At 46.7% G+C, this 21,706-nt stretch overlaps 1 protein-coding gene across 1 annotated transcript in view; it reads left to right on the plus strand.

Moving 5' to 3' along the window:
- Positions 1–424: 424 nt before the first annotated feature.
- The window catches only part of KIF26A (kinesin family member 26A), a gene marked incomplete at both ends in the record, with an annotated part of 99,493 nt that continues 78,211 nt past the window's right edge, over positions 425–21,706 (plus strand). The window contains 2 exons of the mRNA XM_079537655.1: positions 425–559; positions 2,250–2,513. Coding sequence (XP_079393781.1) covers positions 425–559; positions 2,250–2,513 — 399 coding nt within the window. The remainder of the gene's footprint in view (positions 560–2,249; positions 2,514–21,706) is intronic.

Consider the following 21,706-nt stretch of genomic DNA (forward strand, 5'->3'; position numbering starts at 1 on the left):
GGCTCGCTGCCCGCCCCGCGCACCCAGCGCGGTGCCGGCGGGCCGCTGAGCGGGGCGCAGCTCCGCGCTCGTCAGGCAAAGGTGCGCCGGGGGGGAGGAGGGTTGTACAGCGGGGGAAGAGCGGCGGGGAGAGGCAGGGAGGTGCCCGGCTGCGCTCTCTCAGCCCGGCGGCGCGCATCCTCTCGGATGAAGGAGTAACGCAGCCGCGTGTTTATCTTTTTTTTTTTTTTTCTCTTTTTTTTTAAAGGGTGAGGGGTGTTGGCTATTTTTTCTTTTCTTTCTTTCTTTCTTCTTTTCTTTTTCTTTTTCTTTTTTTTTTTTTTTGCTATTTTTTCTCCTTCCCCCTCCCAACCCCCCCACTCTCTTTCTGCATCCAAACACATCGCCTCCTCCCCAGGAGCCGGATATCTCCCACCCTCAAACTATGGCTTTTCCCAAACCTCCCGACGCGTCAACCGCCCCGAGGAGAAGCCCCGGGCTGCTGGAGATCGGCGCTCTGTGCTTGGACTCGGACATCATCTTCGGCTTCACCAGCCACCTCCTGAGGCGCAAAGCCAAGGTAAGGGCACCTCGCCCGGCCCGGGACGGAACGGGGGGTGGAAGGGGGGAGTTGGGTCGACGGCAAACTTCCAGCGGAGCGAAGTTGGCGGCTCTGCGGGCTTTCAGCACCACGAACAGTGCGGGCGGCTCCGCGGAGCGGCGCGGAGAAGCGCGGGGGCACCGCCCCCGTCCAACCCGAGAACGTCTCCGATGGAGCGTTGTGCGGGAGCTACTCGGGCACGCGAAATACCCGAAACTTTGTTACGGCTCCGGGCAACGGTGCGCGGGTATCGTAAAGCTGTGTAGGGGGCGAACACGACCGCCCCAGCCCCCAGGGGACAGGCACCCATTTGTATTTTTTAGAAGGGGGCTCTTCAAACACGTGGTCAGGAAAGTTTAAGCGGTGAAGAAGGCGTCTGATGGAAAGGAGTAGAGGATGTCTCTCGGGGAGGGGGGAGTCAACGCGTAGCCCTGTGCATTTTCCTCCCAACTCCCCGTGCTGGGCGCTGCTCCCCGCAGCGCAATGCTGTGCTCCGGTCCCACTGCGCGTAGCCGGGGGTCGAACAGGGAGCCGAGCTCGGCAGTGCGGTACCGCATCGCGGCCGGAAGGTGGCGCCATAGCCACAGCGACGGCAGAGCCGGGGAGGGACTGAGCCCCGCACAGCGCCCGCCCGTCCCGGCTTTCCCCCCGCGCTCCGCGGGCAGCATCGCACCGTGCTGAGGGAGAGCGGGAGGAGTGGGAGACTGCGGCGCCTGTGGCCCTCTCTGGGGGAAAAAAACTTAAAAAAAAAAAAAAAAAAAAGTGCTAAATACACGAGCCGGAGCGGCAGCCAAGTAGACAATTAACTGCGAGCGTTAATTTCCCCATCTGTCGGGTCAACAGTCGCGTGTAGCAACATCGCGGCGCCTCCATCGAGCGGCTGCGGAGCCGGCCCGGAGAGGGCGGATGCGGTAGAAGCGGGGGCAACCCCGGCACCTGCAGAGTTGCGCTGGGACCTTCCCAGCCCCCCCGATGCCCGCGGGGTTCACCGATGCGGCAGCCACGCGGCACCCCGTCCCTTTCGCCCCGCTCCTGCGGAACTCGGGGCTGTCTGCACAAAACCCCGAGCACAGCGGTTTGGGACGGTCCCGTAGGGCCGCTATGAAAACAGCACCCCCTCACCTTCCAAACCCAACCCCAGCCCGCCCCGCTTACCCCACCCCGCCCGGCCCCTCCTCCCCTGCCCGGGGAGCACTTCTGCAGCTTTTTTCCGACGTGCTCCCGTGCTCCGGCTCCTTCTCCGTGCCGCCGTGGGGAGCTCACTCCGCCTCCCTCTCCCGACCCAAACTTCGCTCCGTCCGCAGCATGGGAGGCAGCATCACTTAGCACTGACCCCCGCCTCTCCCTCTGCCCACCATGGGCTCCTCGCACCGCCGGGCACCTCGCCGCCCGCAGTAGCGGAGCGGGGCCGCGTCCCCATCCTCCAACATGAGCGCGGTGACCGGGAGGAAGGGGCCGGGGCTGGAACCCCGGGCTGAGGGGGTGAGTTGCGGGAGCGCTGCTACCCGCTCGTGGGTTTTTTGTTTGATAACTTTATTTATTTATTTCATTTTGCCGCGTATTTATTTATTTATTTTCCCCCCCGCGGGGCGGGTGGCTGAGGTGGGTGGGAGTGGTGCCGAGCTTTCCGCGATGCTCGGCGCTGAAGCTCTCTTTGCTCTCTCCGCAGGTGGCGGAGGGGAGCGCGGGGCGGGAGCTCTCCCCTCGGAAAAAATCTCCGTCCGCCGCCTCCTCCGCCGTCCCCGAGGAGGAGCGCTGCGCCCGCCGCCCGCCGCCCGAAGGAGCGGGGTCCGCCGCCGTCGGGAGCGAAGCGCGGCCGCTGGAGCGGGCGGCGGCCGGGGGCTGGTGCCGGAGCTGCCAGGCGCAGCTGGCCGAGCTGAGGAAACAGGCGGCCAGGTTGGCTGCAGGCGGCTGCCCGCCCAACGCCCCGCCGGTAAGTGAGGGCTGCCGGCTCCGGGAGGGGAGAGAAGGGAGGGGGCAAACTCGGTCCTGGGGCGCGCAGGTGTGTGCCCCGCGGATATGGCACCCCCGGCGTTTTGCGAAGCGGGAGGGTGCTGCAAAAGTTTCAGGGTTTGCAGGCGTTGGTTTATCGGGAAGTGCCGCTGCGTGTTCTCTGCGCGGGTAACACCGTCGGCTGCCGGGATAAAGAAACTGAAATAAGAAGTGACTTTGACGGGGGCAGCGGGGCGGCACAGCGAACGCCGTCCGGGCACTGGGAGCGGCGGATCCAGGCTTCCCCTGTACTGTCCCGTTTGTGGAAGCGCACTGAGACTGCAGGGGGTTCAGCTCGGCTCCTCCTCCTAGGAGGACGTGAAACGCCGCTGACACCCCCGTATGTCCCCACACGCGTTCCCCCCCGTGGTGGTGGTCGGGAGGAAGCCGTAGCGGAGCTTTGCTGGGCTCTCGCTGCCCGGTGTTCCTCGGGTTTCCCTCGGGTTCCTGAGGTCCTGGAGTCATTCAGGGTGGTTTCTCTCGAGTCTGTGGCTCGTGGTGACTCTGGCAGTGAGTGGATAAAGTGCATGAACGCTCCAGAGGTGGCCAGATGTGTACCGTTCCTCCTTCTGTGTTTCTGTCTATAAGAAATCTTTACCACTGCTTCTGGTGTCTCTCTTCCTTAAGTAACTGTGTGAAACAAAGCTTTCATAAGGTGATACAGGTGGTAAAAGCTTCGCGCTGAGCCTTGGGACCTGGGGAGACCTTTGGAGTTCAGTGATAGTGCAAAATGCAGTAGAAGACCCCGAGGTTCTGTTTCAGGGCACCAAAAACCCGTCATGGTTTTTTGATAACGTTTGGCAGAGAGGTATTGTTTTCTAAACAATGCTTATCTGGATGGCTGTAAGAATAGGGGGGCTGGGGGGGGGGGGGGGGGGAGAGAGGGGAGGGTCTGAAGAGGAAGCCAAACCCTATTGACCTTCATTTTCATTCAAAGATTTCCTGTATGATCTACAGCATTCCCATTGAATCTAAATATAGTTTTGTTTGGAAGTGCATTGTGGAGCAGTGTCAGTGAGGTTTGCGTTCTCAGGCCTGGCCCAAAACACTTTGAAATGAATAGGAGTCCCTGTGCTGACCCATTGGGTCAATACGAGCTCCTCTTCTGCAGTGTAAAGGTCTCGGGTCAGGACTGTCAGACCTTTTGTTTTATGGATGGTTTAATTCCTATTGTGAGATCCATGTGATAGGGCTGGAGAAGTGTGCACGCAACCCAATTCCCATTGCTGTGGTGGGACCCATCCCTAATGGGATGAGCGGTGTGGGGAAGGAGCTGGCCAGGTGTGTGGGGAGCAAAGGGCTGTGTCTGTGTGGTCCTTTCCCTCCGGTCCTTTATAAGCACTCGATGACGGGTGAATGAATGAGTGAATCCTGCTTTTCTGCAGCGTGTCTAGGAAAGTAATAACAGAGTCATCATCACAGTGCTGGAACCTTGACAGGCTTAGTCACGGAGTCACGGGTACCTGGGGGGTACTGGATGAGCAGCATACTGATATTTGGGGTCTTTTAAAACTAAGTTTTCCAGTGTGCATGAGACCTCCAGCCTTAACTGACAGCTCACAGGCCCCTCAGTCAGGCAGTGAGCTGCTCCTCAGGTAGGAAGATGCAGCAAGCAACCCCACTCACTACCTTCTGCCCAGCAGATAGCAGGAGATACCCAGCAGAGGTTGGGTGCTCAGGTGCAGCTTGTTGGCCATGCAGTGAGAATCTGATGCAATAAGCTGGCAGGCTGAGTGCACTGTAATGTTTGTGCCAGAAAGGCAGCTTGCATTTCCCCCCCCCTTCTTTCTTTCTTGTTTAATTATATAACAAGACATCTGAAAATGCAGCTCCTCTTCCTGAGTTTATTGCCTGTACATTAAAGGTCCAAAGAGTTTTTCCTAATGCACTGTCAGAGGAAGAAGCAGCTCCCAGGAGAGCGAATGCAGGAGGCTGCTGCTGGGAGCACGCTGCTCTCACAGCCCTGTCCCTTGCTGTCGCAGTGAAGGGATCTTTCAGCACAGGTTGAGAAAGATTTCCACACCTGGTTTAAAGCCCTTTGGAAAGGTGGGTGGGAGCCTGGGAGATGAAAGAAGGGCCAGTTTCCTGCTGTTGATATCTGTGCTGATGAAAGGGAGCAGTTGTATTCTTCTGCGTGGGGCAGCTGACAGAGGATTGAATTCACATTAGAATAAAAAACCAAGGTTCTGTTTGCAGTCTGTGGGGATAACAGATCTAATTGCTCAGGAGGGTGATGATTCATCATTTGTGTGTTGCTGTCCTTTCAATTAGACTTATTTAAAATATATAAATAATGTAAAGTTTCGGTGCTCAGATGATGTGCATTGATTACAGAATGCTGTTCGTTGTTTGGGGCTTTTTCAAGTTCTCCAAATCTCTGTTGACAAACGATATAGAGATAGACCTCTTTGCTTATATTACAACTCCTTTGCAGTTCTTCTGAATACTAGATTTATTGCACCCCACGCTGCCAATTCCCCTCTTTTTGCTGCTGCTGTCTTTACGGTTTGCTGCCACAGTGAGGCTGTGAACGAATCAGAATCAGCAAGGATGAGGAGGATGGGGGAGAAAAAAAAAAAGCAAAGTTCAATCGCAGAAAGTATCACAGATTGGCATTTGGGTGTTGCAGCATCAGCTGCTGGGTCGTGCACTGAACAAGTGGAGGAGGAAAAAAAGAAAAGAAAGAAATAGGTGCCTCGTGTTATCCTTAATTAAAAGTTCTGCATGTGCCTTGCAGGCCGTGTCCCTGGGGAGCTGTAATGGGCTCTCGAGGTCCGGATGTGCCTGGAAGCTGCTGCTGTTGGCAGCCTGGGGAGGTGGGTTGGTGGTCGCTGCCTGGCTGGCAAGAAGCCTCGAAAGCCACCCCGACAATTACCGCTAATTGGCATCATTGTTGGCAGTTTCACAAGAGAGGCTGAGGACTGAATGGAGCTGTGGATTAAATTAGTAATAATAATACTTAGCACCTAAAATCATCTTCTCAGTACTTCACCAAGTGCTAATTAATTAATTCGTGTGACATCCCTGCTCGGTAAACTAGAACGAGCTGCCCGTCCAGAGAGGTGTGTGTGGGAACGAGGTGTGCCCCCCAGGGAAGGGACAGGCAGGGATGGTGTGAGGTGTGCAATGAGCTGAGTAACAACCATACCCAGTTCTACCGAAATAGGAGTTTGTCATCGGGGCTAAGAGGAGGCCAAGACGAGAAGAAGTTTTCCTTGGAGGCAGTTAGCAGAGGACTGTGTCCCTCCCAGCCCAAGGATGACCCTGTTTCATCTGCCCCCAGCCCATGCATTTTGTGCTGTGCAGTGCGGGCAGTATGGGATGGGAAGGCATGAGCTCTGCATTATCATGAGTTCAGCTGAGTTCTCACTGTTCTACTTTCTGGGAGCTGCTGTTTTTCCCTGTTGAGATCCCTGTTGCATTACCTTCACTGCATGCTATATGGAGCACACCACTGAAGTGCTCCAGGAGTGTTTGGGAGGTGAAGGAGCAGTGTGTGCCCTTGGGATGGAAAGTACTTTTCCTAATACATAGAGCCCTGTGTTCCCTGTATACCTAGCCAACCCGGTATGCCATGGCTGGATACAAAGAGGTGTTTTACCAGTCCTGCTCTGTTGTGCTGGTGACCAGGACAGCTCATGCCCTCGGCTGCTAATGAGCCATGAATCATTTGATTCTGGCTCACCATGCCCTCAGCATTTTCTGTGTTCATAGAATAATACATAGAATGATTTGAGTTGGAGGAGACTCTTAAAGACCATCCAGTCCAACTTCCTGCAGTGAGCAGGGACACCCACAGCTCTATCAGATGCTCAGAGTCCCATTCAGACTAACCTTGGCTGTCTCCTGGGACAGGGCATCCACCACCTCTCTGGGCAACCTGTGCCAGTGCCTCACCACCCTTACTGTAAAACATTTCTTCCTTACATCCAGTCTAACTCCCCTCCTTTTCTGGTTTTAAACCATTTCTCCTTGTTCTGTCACAACAGACCCTGCTAAAAAGTCTGTCTCCTTCCTTTTTACAGCCCCCCTTTAGATACTGAAACACTCTCAGCTCTCCCTGGAGCCTTCTCTTCTCCAGGGTAAACAGCCCCAGCTCTCTTAGCCTGCTCTTAGAGGAGAAGTGTTCCATCCCTTGGTGTTTGTATTACTTGGGTTGAGCTGGAGGAACCTGCTCTCTTGAAGGGGAGTCCCAGGAGGCTTCAGGCATGCAGCCGTGCTGCTGGGCTGCCTCCCACCACACCTGCTGCTTCCCACATCCATGGGTACACCTGTGTGATGCTGATGGCATCACTCAAACAGGAAACAAAGAACAAAGTTTTGGGAACAGCATGTACTTCCCTGTGGGTTTCTCATTCATGCTAAATAACCCCATGTATTTCCACCAGCAGCAGAGCTCAGGAAGGATGGTTTGGTTGGATGAGTGCATCGGTCATCTCCTTGGCTCTCCTTGTGCTTCTGTACTGATCCCAGGTGCTTCTTTGTGTTGCCTGGGAGTTGTGGGCACTTGCTGTGAGTCTCTCACCTCAACTTCAGATCATTTGACAGGTTCCAAAGCTGTAGGGGAAGGCTGAAAGACTTGAGTCTTGGCCAATCTCAGTGTCCTCCCTAACCAAAGGGCTGTTTTTCTTTCCATAGGATGCAGGTTGACGTGAATAAGGGATGCTGAACAGCAGAACTGTGTCTTATACCTCTGCAGAGTAATTGAGTTTTCAGGGGTATTTACAAGCACTGAGTGCTCCTTAAAATGTTCTGTATTTAACATTTCAAAAATACATAAGTGGAAAAGTCTCAGTTAATAAATATGAAACTACAGGGTATTTTTTGAGATGCGCTTTTAATATTAAATTTTGCAAGAGAGGCTCTTGCAGGGACTCGGCTGCAGAGTGCTTGGGGCTATGAGCTCAGATGCCGATTGCAGGAACTGTGCAGTCTAATAACAGGCTTAGTGACAACACAGTGTCAGATATGTTGACACGAGCCATTCACTTGTTTCAGTCTGTGCAGCAATCTCCATGCTGTACGATAGGCTGCGGAAACTAACTGTAATGGGTTTATTCTAGACATTTAGGATTTTCAAGCCCTTTTAAAATACAGGTGAGTAGGATTATGCTACAGTCGGGATGCCTGAGGCCACAGACCTTCTCGCTGGGGGATCTGCAGAGGGGGAGCAGGGGTTGCGCAATTAGCTGGAGGTGCTGCGGTCTCCAGCTAGCTGGGGGTAATTAGTATTGCTGTGGCTAATGCCTTCAGCACCATGCCCTATTAGGGGAAAGGGAGGAAACGCATAAACCATTTCAAAATCCCAGGGGGTGGAAAAGAGCATCTGCTGCTAACATCTGAGGTTACTTTGAACCTGTTGAAATATGTAGTTGCTGCTTTATTGTTTTTGCCAAGAGTTTCCACCTACAGTGATCCCAGCCTCTGGCTTGTTTGCAGGGAGGTTACAGGAGGCAGCAGTCATCCTCCTCTCCCATGGCCAACAGCAGCTGATAGCGGCTGCTCCTCTGGGCCTGACAGTGCCAAGGAACGGCTGGAGCCAACAGGGGATTTGGCTTTCTCAGCAGCAGAATTGTCTACTAAGTATATGTTGCTGCTTAGGTTTCCTGCTGCCTGGGTACCTCACAGCTGAGTCTCTCTCCCTAGAGGTGATGAAGAACTGTCTGGATGTGGTCCAGGGCAACCTCCTCTAGGTGTTCCTCCCTGAACAGAGGTTGGACTGGTTGGATCTAGAGTTTCCTTCCAAGCTCAACCGATCTGTTGGCTTTCACTTTGTGGGTCCAAATCCTATTTCCACCATGAAGATGCTGATGTAGGGAAGAACCAGCGGGGCTTTCATCTGGCTGAGGAACATCTCATTATGATGAGTGGAGGCTTTGCTCTACTCTGTGTAGAGGAGGAAAATCTATATGAAATTGCATGTTTGTCCTCTGGAAGACTTTTCTATGATGATATTGTTACCTTTGTCAAAGTTGGATTACTTTCACAAACTACATCTGTTTGGATATTATTCACAGTGAATGTGGCAGCTGCTGTAAAATCGAGAGTATCTTCTTTTTATGTATCTTATTTTATGTATCTTATTTTTATGTATCTTTTTATGTATTTATGTATTTACTTACTGGAAATCTATGAAACTTGATTTGTCTGAATTCACCTCTGACCTCAGACCTGCAGCACTGGAATAACTGTTTTGTATTTACATTTCTAGTATATCACTAATGGAAAGCACCTTCAGGAAGGCGAGAGTTCTGTTTGTGTTATTGGCCATGCACTTGATCAGGAATAGGTTGGCTTCTTTTACAAGTGTCTACTAGTTCTGTGTAGTATTTCAAATGGGTACCTGATGGGAGATAACCTGGACCTTACTTTTATGCGAATTGAGTCTCCTGCTGCTGCCTTTGCCATTGGAGGAATTGTTCAGACACTGGGTAGGGATGCAAGTTATGAGTTTAACCCCTAAACCTGTTGCTGCCTTTGTGTGAATTTGGACAAGCTGCCTAATATTCATGTGCTTAACCTCTCCTTTACCCAGCAGAGCTAAATTTCTTCCATTTTTTTTTGTCCATTTCTGGTAATTGTAGTGAGGACCCTGTCTGTTGGCTCGTATGGCACTGAGCATCATTGCCTACTGTTCTTAGTCGGGCTGGCTGCTCCCACAATAACCTAACAAGGAGAAATATAACATAGGAACACAGAAACCAGTGCATTCTGTGACACAACTGTGAACCAAATTTGACAACCAACTTTCACGTTGGTTGTCTTTCCCAGGGGGATTTGAGGCAGGGGTCTGTGCGACAGCAAAAGCAGCAAATAAAGCCAGAGACATCAGATAATCTGTGAAGAAAATTGCTAGCTCTCCTGGAGAGGAGTGGTGAGGCTGTGGAAAGTGCTGCAGAGGAAGTCCAGGCAAAGTGGAGCCTGCTTAAGTAGCAGGTATCAGATCAGCTCCAAGAGTGTGGATTAAAGCAGTACCAATGGCATCTAAAAGGGGCTTATCTGCAGGCTGTGCTGTGATCCCTGCGATGATGCCAGAATGCTGCCTTGAGGAAATGGGGTGTGCCCCTGCAGTAAGTCAGGAGCTCTTCAGTGGCTTCAGTCCCTCTTTCGCTGTTGAAGTTTCATGCTAAAGTGTGTTCTTTATTAGCTTTCATTTGAAATGTTTTGGTTTGAATGGAAAAAAAAAAGATAAGTTTGTACAGAAATCCAAGAGCAAGACTTCAAATGATTATCCCAAGCCAAGGGTGGGGCTAATGTTTCTTTGCAGAAGCAATGTATTCTTGTAGGATAAGTTTAAGTGAATGCAAGCTTCTGCTGTATAGTTCGTTGCACTGACCGCTTTGCTTTGAAGCTGAGTGAACTTTGAGGGCGTAACTGGCAGATGTTCATTTTCATGCTGGAGAAAGAATGTTTAGCTGGTATAAATAAACCCACCTATTTTAGGCAGCGTAATGCTATTGTTGCAAGTTTGTTTCATCACTACCAGTCTGACTGTTGTATGCATCACTTAAATGTAGGGTGAATCAGCGGAATCTCAGCACTTGATCACAAAAAAAAAAAAAAAAAAAAAAAAAAAAAAAAAAAAAAAAAAAAAAAAAAAAAAAAAAGGCTTAGGTGCACACAATTAACCTTCTTTCTGAGTCAGGCCTTAAAATCAGTCTTTGATCAGCATTCCTGGAATTTGGCAGACTGCTCTCAGCTTCTGCTGGGGTTGGGCCAGCATTACCATATGTCAATACCTGCGCAGCATTGATTGAAATGCTGGGCAGCTGTGGGAAAATGATCAATTTTCATTTAGCTCTTAGCAAATCTTCCCTGGCTATTGCTGAGGGGTTTTGCACTGCTGGGTGAATAGGATGGGAAGTATTCTGTATAGCTCCGAAATGTGATACTTCTGGCTAGGCTTGGCATTGACTGGCTTTCAGCACTAACAGCCACGGTGAAGTATTAGTCCAACTTCTCACAGCTTTCAAAAGATTATGTTTAAATGCGTTTTCTGCTTTACCACAACACACAACTTGTTACAGTGTGGTTTGTGTTGCTGTCAGTGTGTGTAGATTGATCAGAGCTGATTACACTGCAAATGGGCAGCATTTGGCTTTGTACTTTAAGTCATTTGGGAGGTTAGATGTACTCAGTCTGCACTGTACTCTCTTTATTGCCTTGTGTTGTTCCTACCTTATTGTTTGTGGTAGCATGCATTTATTCCTTTTAGCATTGCTGTCATTTTCAGAGTACAGCAGTTTCCTACAGCTTGTATGCAGTTTTATTTGGTAAAAGTTTTTTTTCATGGTTTGCCTGCTGCTTTTCCTATCTTGACTGCTGAGCAGCTGAGAGGCTGTGTCTATAGTCCATCATGCAGTGCTGCTTGGTGTTTGGAGGAGGTCAGCCTGCAGGGGTGGCTGAGGTCAGTGGCACCATGCTGGACTAGTGGTATGTATCCTGTTCTCATCCTATAGCAGTCACTGGCAGCTGTTATCACCCACAGGCTGCACACTGGCTCCTGGAACTCTGGGATTGTAGAATCATGGTATAGTTGGGTTGGAAGGGACCTTAAAGTCTGCCCATTTCCAGCCCCCTGCTGTGGGCTGGTTGCCCCTCACCAGCTCAGGCTGCCCTGGGCCCCATGCAACCTGGCTTTGGGCACCTCTGGGGATGGGGCACCGACAGCTCCCTGGATAGCAGTGCCAGGGCCTCACTGCCCTCTGACTAAAGAGTTTAATCCTAAAATGTAATCTCTCTCTTTTAGTTTAAAGCCCTTATACCTTGTCCTATCACTGTCAAACCATGTGGGAAGTTGGTTTCTGTCTTGTTTACAAGCTCCCTTTAAATACCGAAAGGCCACAAGTCTTAACTGTCTTAACAGCTGTCTGGAATATGAAAACATATGAGTTGCTCGTATGATCGGGAAATTTGGCCATCCTTGTTTCAATTCCTTTACTGCTTTTTGGTCAGCTGTAGAAGGACTGGGCTCTTCTGCTCAAAGCATTCAGGTCTTCCCTCAGTAGCATTTGGGTTCTCTTTGAATGCCTCTGGATGGAACATGTTGGTGTTCCAACAGACCCTCTCTTTAATACCAAACAGTCTGGAGTGTGTGGTGTAAAAGCAACTGCTTGTATCCACTGCCCAGCTGCAGCCAGGCTACAGCAAACAATGGCACGCTTCCCAGGAGGAAGAGTGGCTAAGAGCCAAACCTTATAAATGTGCTTTGTCTGCGGAGTCCTTGGTAGGTGCTAGTGTGGAAGTAGCTCCAGAAGCTAAGACTGCTGAGAGGACTGGACAGTCCGGCACTGGCCCAGACTGGGCACATCCCCTCATGGCCTGTTTTGTGAAAGTAAATGATTTTCAGCTGCAATAAATAGTCAGCAAAAGTTGGATAGATTTGGCCTGTGTTCAGCAGATAAAGCTTTACCAGTGATGCCAGAGCTCTTGGCATCCAAATGACCGAAACAACGGTAGGTAAATAGTTGAGTAAGCTAATCCCTGGCAGCCAGGGTGAGGGGGATGTTGATTTCTGTATGCAGAGTATTCTTAGAACAAATGTGAAGAGAATGCCAACCTCTTTCAATGCTGTGCTCTTGTTGTGCTGTAAGAGCAGCAGAGTTGTGTTGGTGTTTTGGCCTGGATTTAGTAAGAGTATTGAATATTATAAAAAGGGATGTTTAGCGCACTGAGGTGTTATTTGAGAAGTGTTGGCTGTGTTGTGATAATGGATCCGTTTTGTACTGAGCACATATATATGTGTGTTGCAGGGACCTAGCTTTGTGAATCAGAGAAGAAACAAAGCTGAGTGTGTGTGATGTAGATCCCTGTGTGATCCTGTAATCTCCAGGTGTATGTCCTATTGCTGGGGGCACTGTGAGGAAGAGAGATGTTCCTGTGCCTGTCTGGCCTGGACCATCTAGTCCTTATGAAGCAGTCACTAGTGATGAAAAGCTACAAAATATATAAGAACTGTAGTAGGGATCCATAATGGCCTTTGAAGGATGAGGTGAGGCACAGGTGTGTTTGACAGTCACTTCAGGGCAACATCAGTGCTCCTTTCTCCAGTAGGTGTACAGATGGGAGGGCTGGCTTGTCTCAAGTACCACCTTTGGAAGTTTCTTAGCTTTAACATGAACTAAGGGCATTGCAGAGCTTTTGTAAGCTGTCTTAAAAACTATGCTGTGGGTGAAACGTGGGCCAGGATTTGGCCTGTAACTATTCTGCCTGTAGCTTGTAATTAAATATAAAGCTAAACTCAGAATCCCCTATTAAAGTGTTCATGTGTTAGTGCAGCTTGCGTAACTGAATGCAGAAGTGAGCCATTCTGCTGTCTTCTGCTGCAGATTTTGTTGCAAAGAAAAGAGCGTATGTTTGACGTTCCTCCAGCCAGCTCTCACAGGGGTAATTTTGTGTGGATGATTGAGAGGCGTGGAAGCACTGTAAGATATTGTCCTTTTGTGGGTTTTGTGAAGAGGAGATACAGTTGAAGTAATTTATAATACACAGAGTCTCAGCAATCTGCTAAGAGAACTTCTTTAAGCAATTACCTGTAAGAATAAAATAAAAATCATTTATTATTGATAATTGCGTATTAAGAAATATTTCTTCTGGTATTGTTAATTTTTTATTTGTAGGCTCCAGAGGAGTGTAGAGTAACCCAAGTGTGTTTGGGGAAGAAAAATACGAGTTAATACATTAAAGTTTACATATTTTTCTTGTGATGGATTTATGGTTTTTAATTACATCTTCACGTCTTACACTGGGATCCCTGAGGGCCCTCTCTGAATTTTATGCTTACACTCTTGTAACTGTGAGATGCTTTAACCTGCCACCTTGTGCATTCTTACTGCTGCTTGACTGACCTCTGGTGAAGTTACTTTTTATTCCAGTTTCAATTTTCAGATCCATACAAAGAGTTTAAAAAAAAAAAAAAAAAAAAAGTTTGCATGATTTAGAGCTTCTCAAGCTAATATGTTGTACTTGTGAATCTCAGACAGTGAATGGGTTTCTCTCTTTTTCTGTATGGAAGAATGGGCTTTGTGCTTATTTTCTCATTTGCCAAGGCTGTTTGGCAGTGAAAAGTAGTCATGTCTTTGCTAACAACTCTTTCAGGAGTCATGGTTGGGTTTAAGGAAGAGCATCTTCAACAATTTGTAGTCATGCATCTGGCAGTAGATCTCTTCTGTCTTTGGATAAATACAGCAGTGGATTCTCATTTCACAGCAGTTTGCAGCATGGTTCATTTATTGGAAATGGAATTGGAAGCCTCTGTTAACAGGTGGAAAATGAAACCTACTGGCTCTGTGTGTTTTCTGTTGATTTACACCAGCGAAACAATGTTGGATCAGTGTGCGTATTTCAAATTCATTTCTCTACGTCCTTTTTAAACAACGCATCCTATTCATTTTTCCGTTCAGTGGGAATATGATTACCTGTGTTGAAAAGTGGGGTGGAACACTGCCAGGATCTGTTTGGTACAGCTCAGACATAGCTTATCCAAATCTAACAGCAGTTTATCTAAGGGGCAAACAACTCAGACTGATAATATGCAGACTTTCCAAAAGATATTTGCCTTTGGACTGACTCTGAACATGAATATTCAGCCCAACCTGTGGCATTTGAAAGCAGTTGAAATAAGAGGGTAGTGGTCTTGCCTTTGGGAAAGTAAGGACATCTGAAGAACAGAGTTTATGCTGCACCAGCACTGTGGTATCTGAGCCCCTTTTCTCAAGTTTGTACTGTATGTCCTTATTATTCTGGTCATGACCTTTCTTAAGTGCATGTAGCCCAAGAGCAAAATGTACTGTAAGATTTTAGTTGGATTGCAGCTTCCTACTGCCAAGTCTCTTGATTATGTGGAAGATGTGTTAGATGCGGGGCTGGCTTTTCTGACCCACCCCAGCTTCTTCACTGAACTTTTCATTACTGTGATAGGACTTGACACTTGTATGATTGGGTGCAACGAAACGTAGACAGACAAAGAACTGAGATGCCGAATAGCGGTAAACACTTGACCCTGGGAAGAGAACACAAGAGAGAATACAAAAGCATTGCTGTCTAAGTGACACTTTGGAAGGTTGTTACTTTTCTGTGTTTTATTTTTGTAGTTTTTGCTTCAGTTCCTCTTGTTAGTCCAAGTTTGATCCAATTTTATTTCTTCTTGCCACTTGAACAACAGCCCTGTTTGCCTTCCAGTATTTAAAAGGAGAGGTTGGTGGCCCTGCTTGTGGCAGGGGGATTGGAACTTCACGATCCTTGGGGTCCCTCCTAACACAAGGCATTCTTCGATTCTTTTCTAACGGCTCTGGTCCTGCTTCCTGTGGAAGCAGTGAGAGGTCTGGTATGGAGGGTTGTCTCATTAAGCATTAGGGTACAGAAGCAGCTTATCCACATCTAAAGGATTGAGCTGAAAATGTCTCTGATTACTCAACAACAACAAAAGTAGATGTGCTGAGTGAAAAAGCTGTCTCTTTCTATGCTTTGACAAGATCCTTTTAAGTCTGTGTAAGAGCAAAGAGTTAAGGTAATCCTGATTTTTACAAAGGAGTTACCCAGGAGTCTTGTAGCTCAGCTGAATACAATGCAGGAGTGTCACCAATGTGAGATTAGAATAAGCTTCATTATCTTCAAAGAATGTTTACTTAAGGGCTTGGAAGCTCTGTTTGTAGGTAGAGGTAGGAAATATCCTCAGGCAGAGAGGAGCTGATAGCATTAAAGTGAGCAGTAGTGTTTTTCCTGCATCCTTGCCTCATGCCTGCTTCTCCCAGCCTGCTTGGCTGCCTGCCTGTGCTCTCATGTGCACTGTTGGTATGGAGGTCTTCAAGAGATTACCAGTAGTTTTGGATGTTCAGCACTGAACCCAAGCAATATCTTTGCAGCTTCTGGATTACTTCTTTCTGCATCCTAGCATCTCTGGCCCTTTACAGGGCCACGTATAATTGGTCAGTCTTTAGCCTGGCTTGTTAGTTTTTGTTTGTTTGTTTGCCTGTAACATTCTTCAAAATTTCTGTTAATTTTTAGGATACTTGTGCTTGCAGGGTGCCTTCTGAAAGCACATCCCTGAGTAGCCACAGGACATTTGTCTGAGGAATGATGGGGCAGAAGGGAGCTGGGTGTGCTGCTTCTCAGCATGGGGCTCTCGATGGCACGTCCCATGGTGTGATGGATGTAGGATATGTCACAGTGTGTCACTAGCTCTGCCAGGAACTACATGAAGGAGTCATGGTGATAAACATCTCTTTCCAAAATCCTGATGTGGTAATGAGCTCAGGAAACAATTTCTGCAAATATTTGGGTGATATTACTTGTATTTTTCTTATAAACGTACATCCAGAAGTTTTCTTTAAAATATTGGTCAGAAATATTTTAAAATCTTAGAGCTTTGGATATTCCAGCTGTCACTCGTAATTGTATGGAAGACAATACATGGTTGGTTTAGGTTTCTGGAGGCCATTTGTGCAGGACTTGGATCTTTTCTGTCTTTACATCTTTGGAGTTCTTTCTGATGGCAGTGAAGTTACTTCTAATCTCCAGTACAAAAGAAAAGACTGCATTAAATTTGATTTGGAACCCACTGGGATACGTAAACATGTCCCACATGTAAATGTTTAGCTCCTCCATTTTTCTTATGAGAACTTTACTGTAAAACTGGTCTTTAAAGCAAATTTATGCCTCCTTGGCTTTATTTTGAAGACAAAGCAGAGATGCAGTGTTCTAGGCAGATATATTTTTGTTCCCAGCTGTTTTGAATGTTCATTTCATGTTAAGTCTTTGTTCAAATGAGTTCTATGTCATTAATGACTCTGGAATAAGTAGGTATGCAGAGCTGGAGGAAATCCTGTTTTATATGTTCCTATTCTAGGAGAGCCTCAGAAAGGCTAACAATAATGCTGCGTGGTGAGGTAATGGGTAAACATAGTAAGAAATAAAAACGTGCTTACTCCTTGCTGAGGCAGAAAAATAGCTTATAAAGCATAATGTTGTCTTTGATACATGTAGATAATCTGACCTGCTGCAGTCTGTGGATTAAGATGCAAGCTGCAGCCACTGAAACAGCTTCTTATGAAGAACCCGTCCCTCTGGTTGTAAAGGAGGTGTCAGCAAATGAGAATTAAAAACAAGTGGGAGCCCAGTCATAACCCAGGGAAGGCACTTCAGAGGCTTGCTTTCAGCGGTCAGTTGATTTCTGTGGGAGGTGGAGGGCTACATGGTGCTGCTCAGCACCGTGTGTTCTCATGAGTCCAGTGCAGGCCGTCAGTTCCAGTGACGGGTGGGTGATACACAACTGGGCTCTGGTGATGCTCCGGTTTGTAGCTTTTTGCGTTCCTTTCAAGAAGCTATGGGAAAGGGAAAATGAGGGCATCCCTCAGCTTTTCCTTCCTTTTGCCGAATGAGGTTTAGTAGGAGAAATGTATTTGTTTTCATTAAGCTTTTTCATAGGAGGGTGAATTTCTTCAGCAGATTTTCAAGGAAGTCAAAGCTGCATTTAAAGCTTTTGATCTTGGTCAGTATGTAGAAAAACAGAGATTTGGTAGCAATTTTGGGAAACATCTTTTAAAATTTTTTTATTCTTAAAACATAAAATTGTGGGGTTTTTTTTGTTTTTTTTTGTTTTTTTTTTCTTCTCCTTGAGTCAGATTCTGTAGCAGCATGAATACAGTGGAACATCCTGCCTCCAGCCTGTCGGCACTGTATGTGCTATGGACTTCCCGAGGGGCTAGGGCAAGTCAACTAGCATTACAGTCCTAGATGCACTTACCCATTTAGCATATGCATTTTTCTCAGCATGCAATTATGGGCTGGTGACTTGCTGCATGTATACCAGGTCTCTCCAGCTGGTGCTCCTTATATATGCATCATTTTTTATGTGCATTACTCTGGCACATACACTTCAGCTATAGCACTGATCTCTCTGCACCTTTATATTTTTTGAATGAGACTGCAGTGATTGCCTTTTCTTTGAGTAAGTAGGCAGAGTCGTACTTGTGGCATATTTTAAGACCACTTGGAAGATGTAAGCTTATTTAAATGCTTGTGATTCATCACTCTTTGCTTTATTTGATTTCTTAAATGTTAGCCACTGTGAACAGCCTTTAGGATTTGCCCCTTTTATTTGGGATCCATCAGCTGAAGAGAAGGCAGCTGGTGTGCTGAAAGTATTGCTCCTGTAAGAATTTGGTGTGCGATTTTTTTTTTTTTTTTTTTTTTAATCTGAGAAAAAACTCAGTGATAGTTACCCTTGGCATCTGCTTTTTTTGTTTGTTTGTTTTCTCTCCTAAAGTTGCCATCTTGCTCGTTGGTATAATGGTGATAATGCTGCAGTGTGTTAACCTGTGCAGTGCCTTCCAGGCAGTGAGAGATTATTGAGGAATGAAGAAAGTCTGTGTGTGAACTGCACTTGGCTGACTTAGGCTGATAGTGCTGGACACAGTCCCGACTGCTTTCTTGAAAGTGCATCTGATGCAGCTGTGTGTGAGATCCTTTTGGGGCATGTGCCTTCCCTGTTGGTGCATGGGCTACCTTCAGTGCTTTCTGCTGTCCTATGCTTTTGGAAAGGGTATCTTACCAGGAAACTTTGTCCCAGGTGGAGGGAGCTTCTCCCTGATGATGAGAGGGAGCTAGGCCACCTGCATTTATCACCTGTAGAGGAGCAAGCAATTATTGATCCTTTATGGGAATGGTGGTTCTGGGTAGAGTATTTACAGTAAGAGAATGGAGGAGCAAATATGCATTGGGCATTGCAAGCTTGTAAGTACCTAGCAGAAAGCGTGTAGGAGAGGCTGCTCTGTAATGTGTGCTGGAAGCATCTCCCTCCCCCATACCCAAATAAATGCATTTCTGGCTTCAAGACGTGGGAGGGAGAGAAGCTATCCACGAACACTGCTTTCCAGAAACACTTGAGATCAGAGTCTGAGCGTGTATCACCTCTCGTGTATCTTGCTTGTTTCAGGTTATGTTATGGTGGCAGTCTTGATCATTATCTCATATTAATTTTCTAGAGCATGATGTATGTGGATACACCTACTGCACTCAGATTTCATTGCAAGATTAGAGACATGTTTAGGAAATTAGTAATGAGAGAAAAAACGCGTAATTAAAAATGATATCAGTTTGGAAGCTCATCCATCTTCAGCCAGCTTGCTGGAACAGAAAGGAGTCTTACACAATGCTTAGTGGTGGGAAAACACATTTGGCTTTCTGCATTTTAAACAGGAAGGAACTATTTAAACGACAGACTTACAATAGCAATCAGGGCATTAACTTGGGAACGTTGCATTGCATGTTGTGGCTGCGTGATGCTGAGGGAACTCAGATTGTATAAAGTTCAGAAGGATCTCATCTTTCTTCTTTTCTCTTAATGATACCTACAGACAATTGTTTTGTCTTATTTGAACCCTTTATGAAATAACTGGCCTTTGGAATGAAAATAGGATTCATATTTGACGCAGTCAGATTTACATATGCTGAATGTTGCCCATAATGTTATGATGCTACACAGTTAGCAATTTATTGTTTCCTGAGATACAGTTTTATGTGAAATGTCTTGAATTCAGAGCCTGCAACAGAATTTTAGCTCTTCATCCCCAATGACCATTATAAATTTGCCATATGCCTAAAAATGTTCTCAGCACAACTGTGATTGTTCAGACTGTGAATTTCCTTTCATTTTATGATGGAATCCTTAGTTCAGAATAAAATTACTCTTCTTCAGCACTAGGAAAAGCACCATTTGGTTATATATAGTTCATTACAAAATGTGATAACTTTTAAATATTGCAAGCAGTGCACTTGCTTTATTTGAGTTCTTTATGCCATTTTTCATGAGCAGTTAACAGTAACATGTTGTCATTTTTTGTCTTATTATGTCTGCAAACTTGGTTATCTTTCTCTTTGGTCCAACTTACATAAAACTGAAGCAGATGTAGCAGCAATAACCAGGTGTATGTTGGAATATTTTGCAAAGTTTTAAAAAGCAGGAACGTTTCCTAGTCAAGTTTCCTAGTTAATGGGTCTGTTTATTAACTGGTTCTATCTGTTGTGCCTTACCTTGCGTTTGGTATTTTTGCACTGAATCTGGCTTTTTTTTTTAAAAAATTAAAATAACCTTGTAGAGGGACATGCTTCTTCACCATCTGAAGTGTAGTCTGCAAAACTGCTGACTGGTTTGTCATGCAGAGCTCTGTGTAACTTGTGATTTTGGTAAACTCATTAAACATTTTAGAATTGCAAGTTTGACACAAGGGGGTTAGATCCAGCTGGGCCTCCAAATGTGAGCAGTGTGTAAATATTTATCTTTGTTGCCTCTGTAAGCATTCTGGTGTAAAGCCAAGGACAGAGGCTGGTGACAGACAAGATAGCTCTGCCTTCAGCTCTAGAATCAGAGCAGAACATTTTTGGATGTCTGCTGATGGTGGCTGTTAGGTGTCCGACTGTTAGAGACAATGGCTGCTATTAGCTGGGAGGACAATGGGCAAGAAGGGTTTGGCAAAAAAAAGCTTCAGGGAAGGAAGACAAGCAGCTCCCAGCAGTGCTTGTAGTGAAGAGCTGTTAGTTTGATAACCAAGGAGGACCTCGTGGAGCTGGAGGTCAGCAGCTGTGATGGAGAGGAGTGGCAGCTTCCCAGTGATCCCTGTAATGCTCTTCTGTGGAGGATTAGCCTTCCTGGAGAGACACAGCAGGCAGCACGGTCTCTGTTAGCAGCCACTGTGGGGGCTGCAACGCAGTGCATGGAATAAGGAGGTGTGGATGTGTTCTGAGAATGCCTCTTACTGCCCACAAGTGTCTGCATGGCAGGAAGAGGAGACCCTTGGTTCTTATGCCTGTGCAGCATTGCAGATTTGGACCCAGGCCAAGCTCTGGAGCCAGGACTGGATCTTTTATGAGCACTATTATATGTCGATGGAATAAAGAGAGAGAAATTCTTTTTCCAGGAATTAAATAATTACTTCCTTGATGAAAGGACCCAACATCTGGCTCTCGTGCTTCATGTATTTTGTCATGTGGATGTAACTGTTTGCTTTGTTTCTAGCAATAGTGTTAACTTATTAATGTATGAAGCTGTTTGCAGGGCAGTGGAAAACTGCATATAAATCTCAATTACATGTAGTTGATTGTCTTTAACTCTTTATAAAATATAATTAGTGTCCAGTAATCATACTGTGGTGCTGTTGCTGTGATTACGCTGGTAGTCAGTGTGCAGTGCAATTCCAGTTTTATAGACTGGAGCTAAAGCTAATGTTAGCTTGATTAAAATTAAGGGTAAATATCAGCCTATGTTGTTGACCAGCTAATCTTCTCACCTTTCTGTGGGCAGTTTCATTGCCTCCTGCAGTTCTGAGATGTGGCTGCCTGCTCCTGAGTGGATTCAGATTAAAAAGCTGGGATTTTTAGTACGCGGTGCCTCACATTGAAGTGGAGCCACTTTCGGTAACAGTGTCCAATATGGGAGGGAAGAAGTGGATTGCAGCAGGGTCTTCAAGGACAGTGACTTGGCACAGCTCTAGTGCCTAGAGATGTTTTGATCCTATTGTAATGAATAACTGCTGGTTCCTGTTGTTGTTTCTGTTTTGATTGAGAGCCCAGCCGGTGTATGGTGGAGATAGGATGTTAGGGCAGGGAAAGGAAGTAACTGTCAAAAGTGCATCTCCCTTAGGAAAGCAAGAATGTGGAGGTATGGTACAGTTGGGGTTTAAATAGCACTTATTTTTCCTTGATTCTTCATGCACTGACTGTATGCAGTTTTCCACATACTGGGTAATGGAAAGTTGGTCCCAGAGGAAGTTACTTTGTAAATAAAGTTTGGGATTATAAAATCAATCACTGTTGGGTCACTAATTGGTGTGGAAGATAGGAATTTCCTATACAGTATGATAAGTTCATTGGCTTTTTGGCAGGGTGTGCACAGCGAGCCGTTAGCCGACGATATTCTTTCCTGGTTCTGTTGTTAACTCAGGAAAAGCATCAGGTCATTTGTGGCTACACCCAGACTGCCGGTTTGTTTCAGAGGAGTAAGGAGGAGGGGGAAGTTTGACGTCATGTAGAATCTGCGTGTGTTTTATGAAGTTTGTTTTCATCTATCTGTGGCATAATGGTGAATCTTGGCAGCCAGATAGTAATTGTGGAGATTGATTGCTCTCAGCGTTAAGCATC

Source organism: Tetrao urogallus, assembly GCF_951394365.1.
Source record: "Tetrao urogallus genome assembly, chromosome: 6".
Lineage (NCBI taxonomy): Eukaryota > Metazoa > Chordata > Aves > Galliformes > Phasianidae > Tetrao > Tetrao urogallus.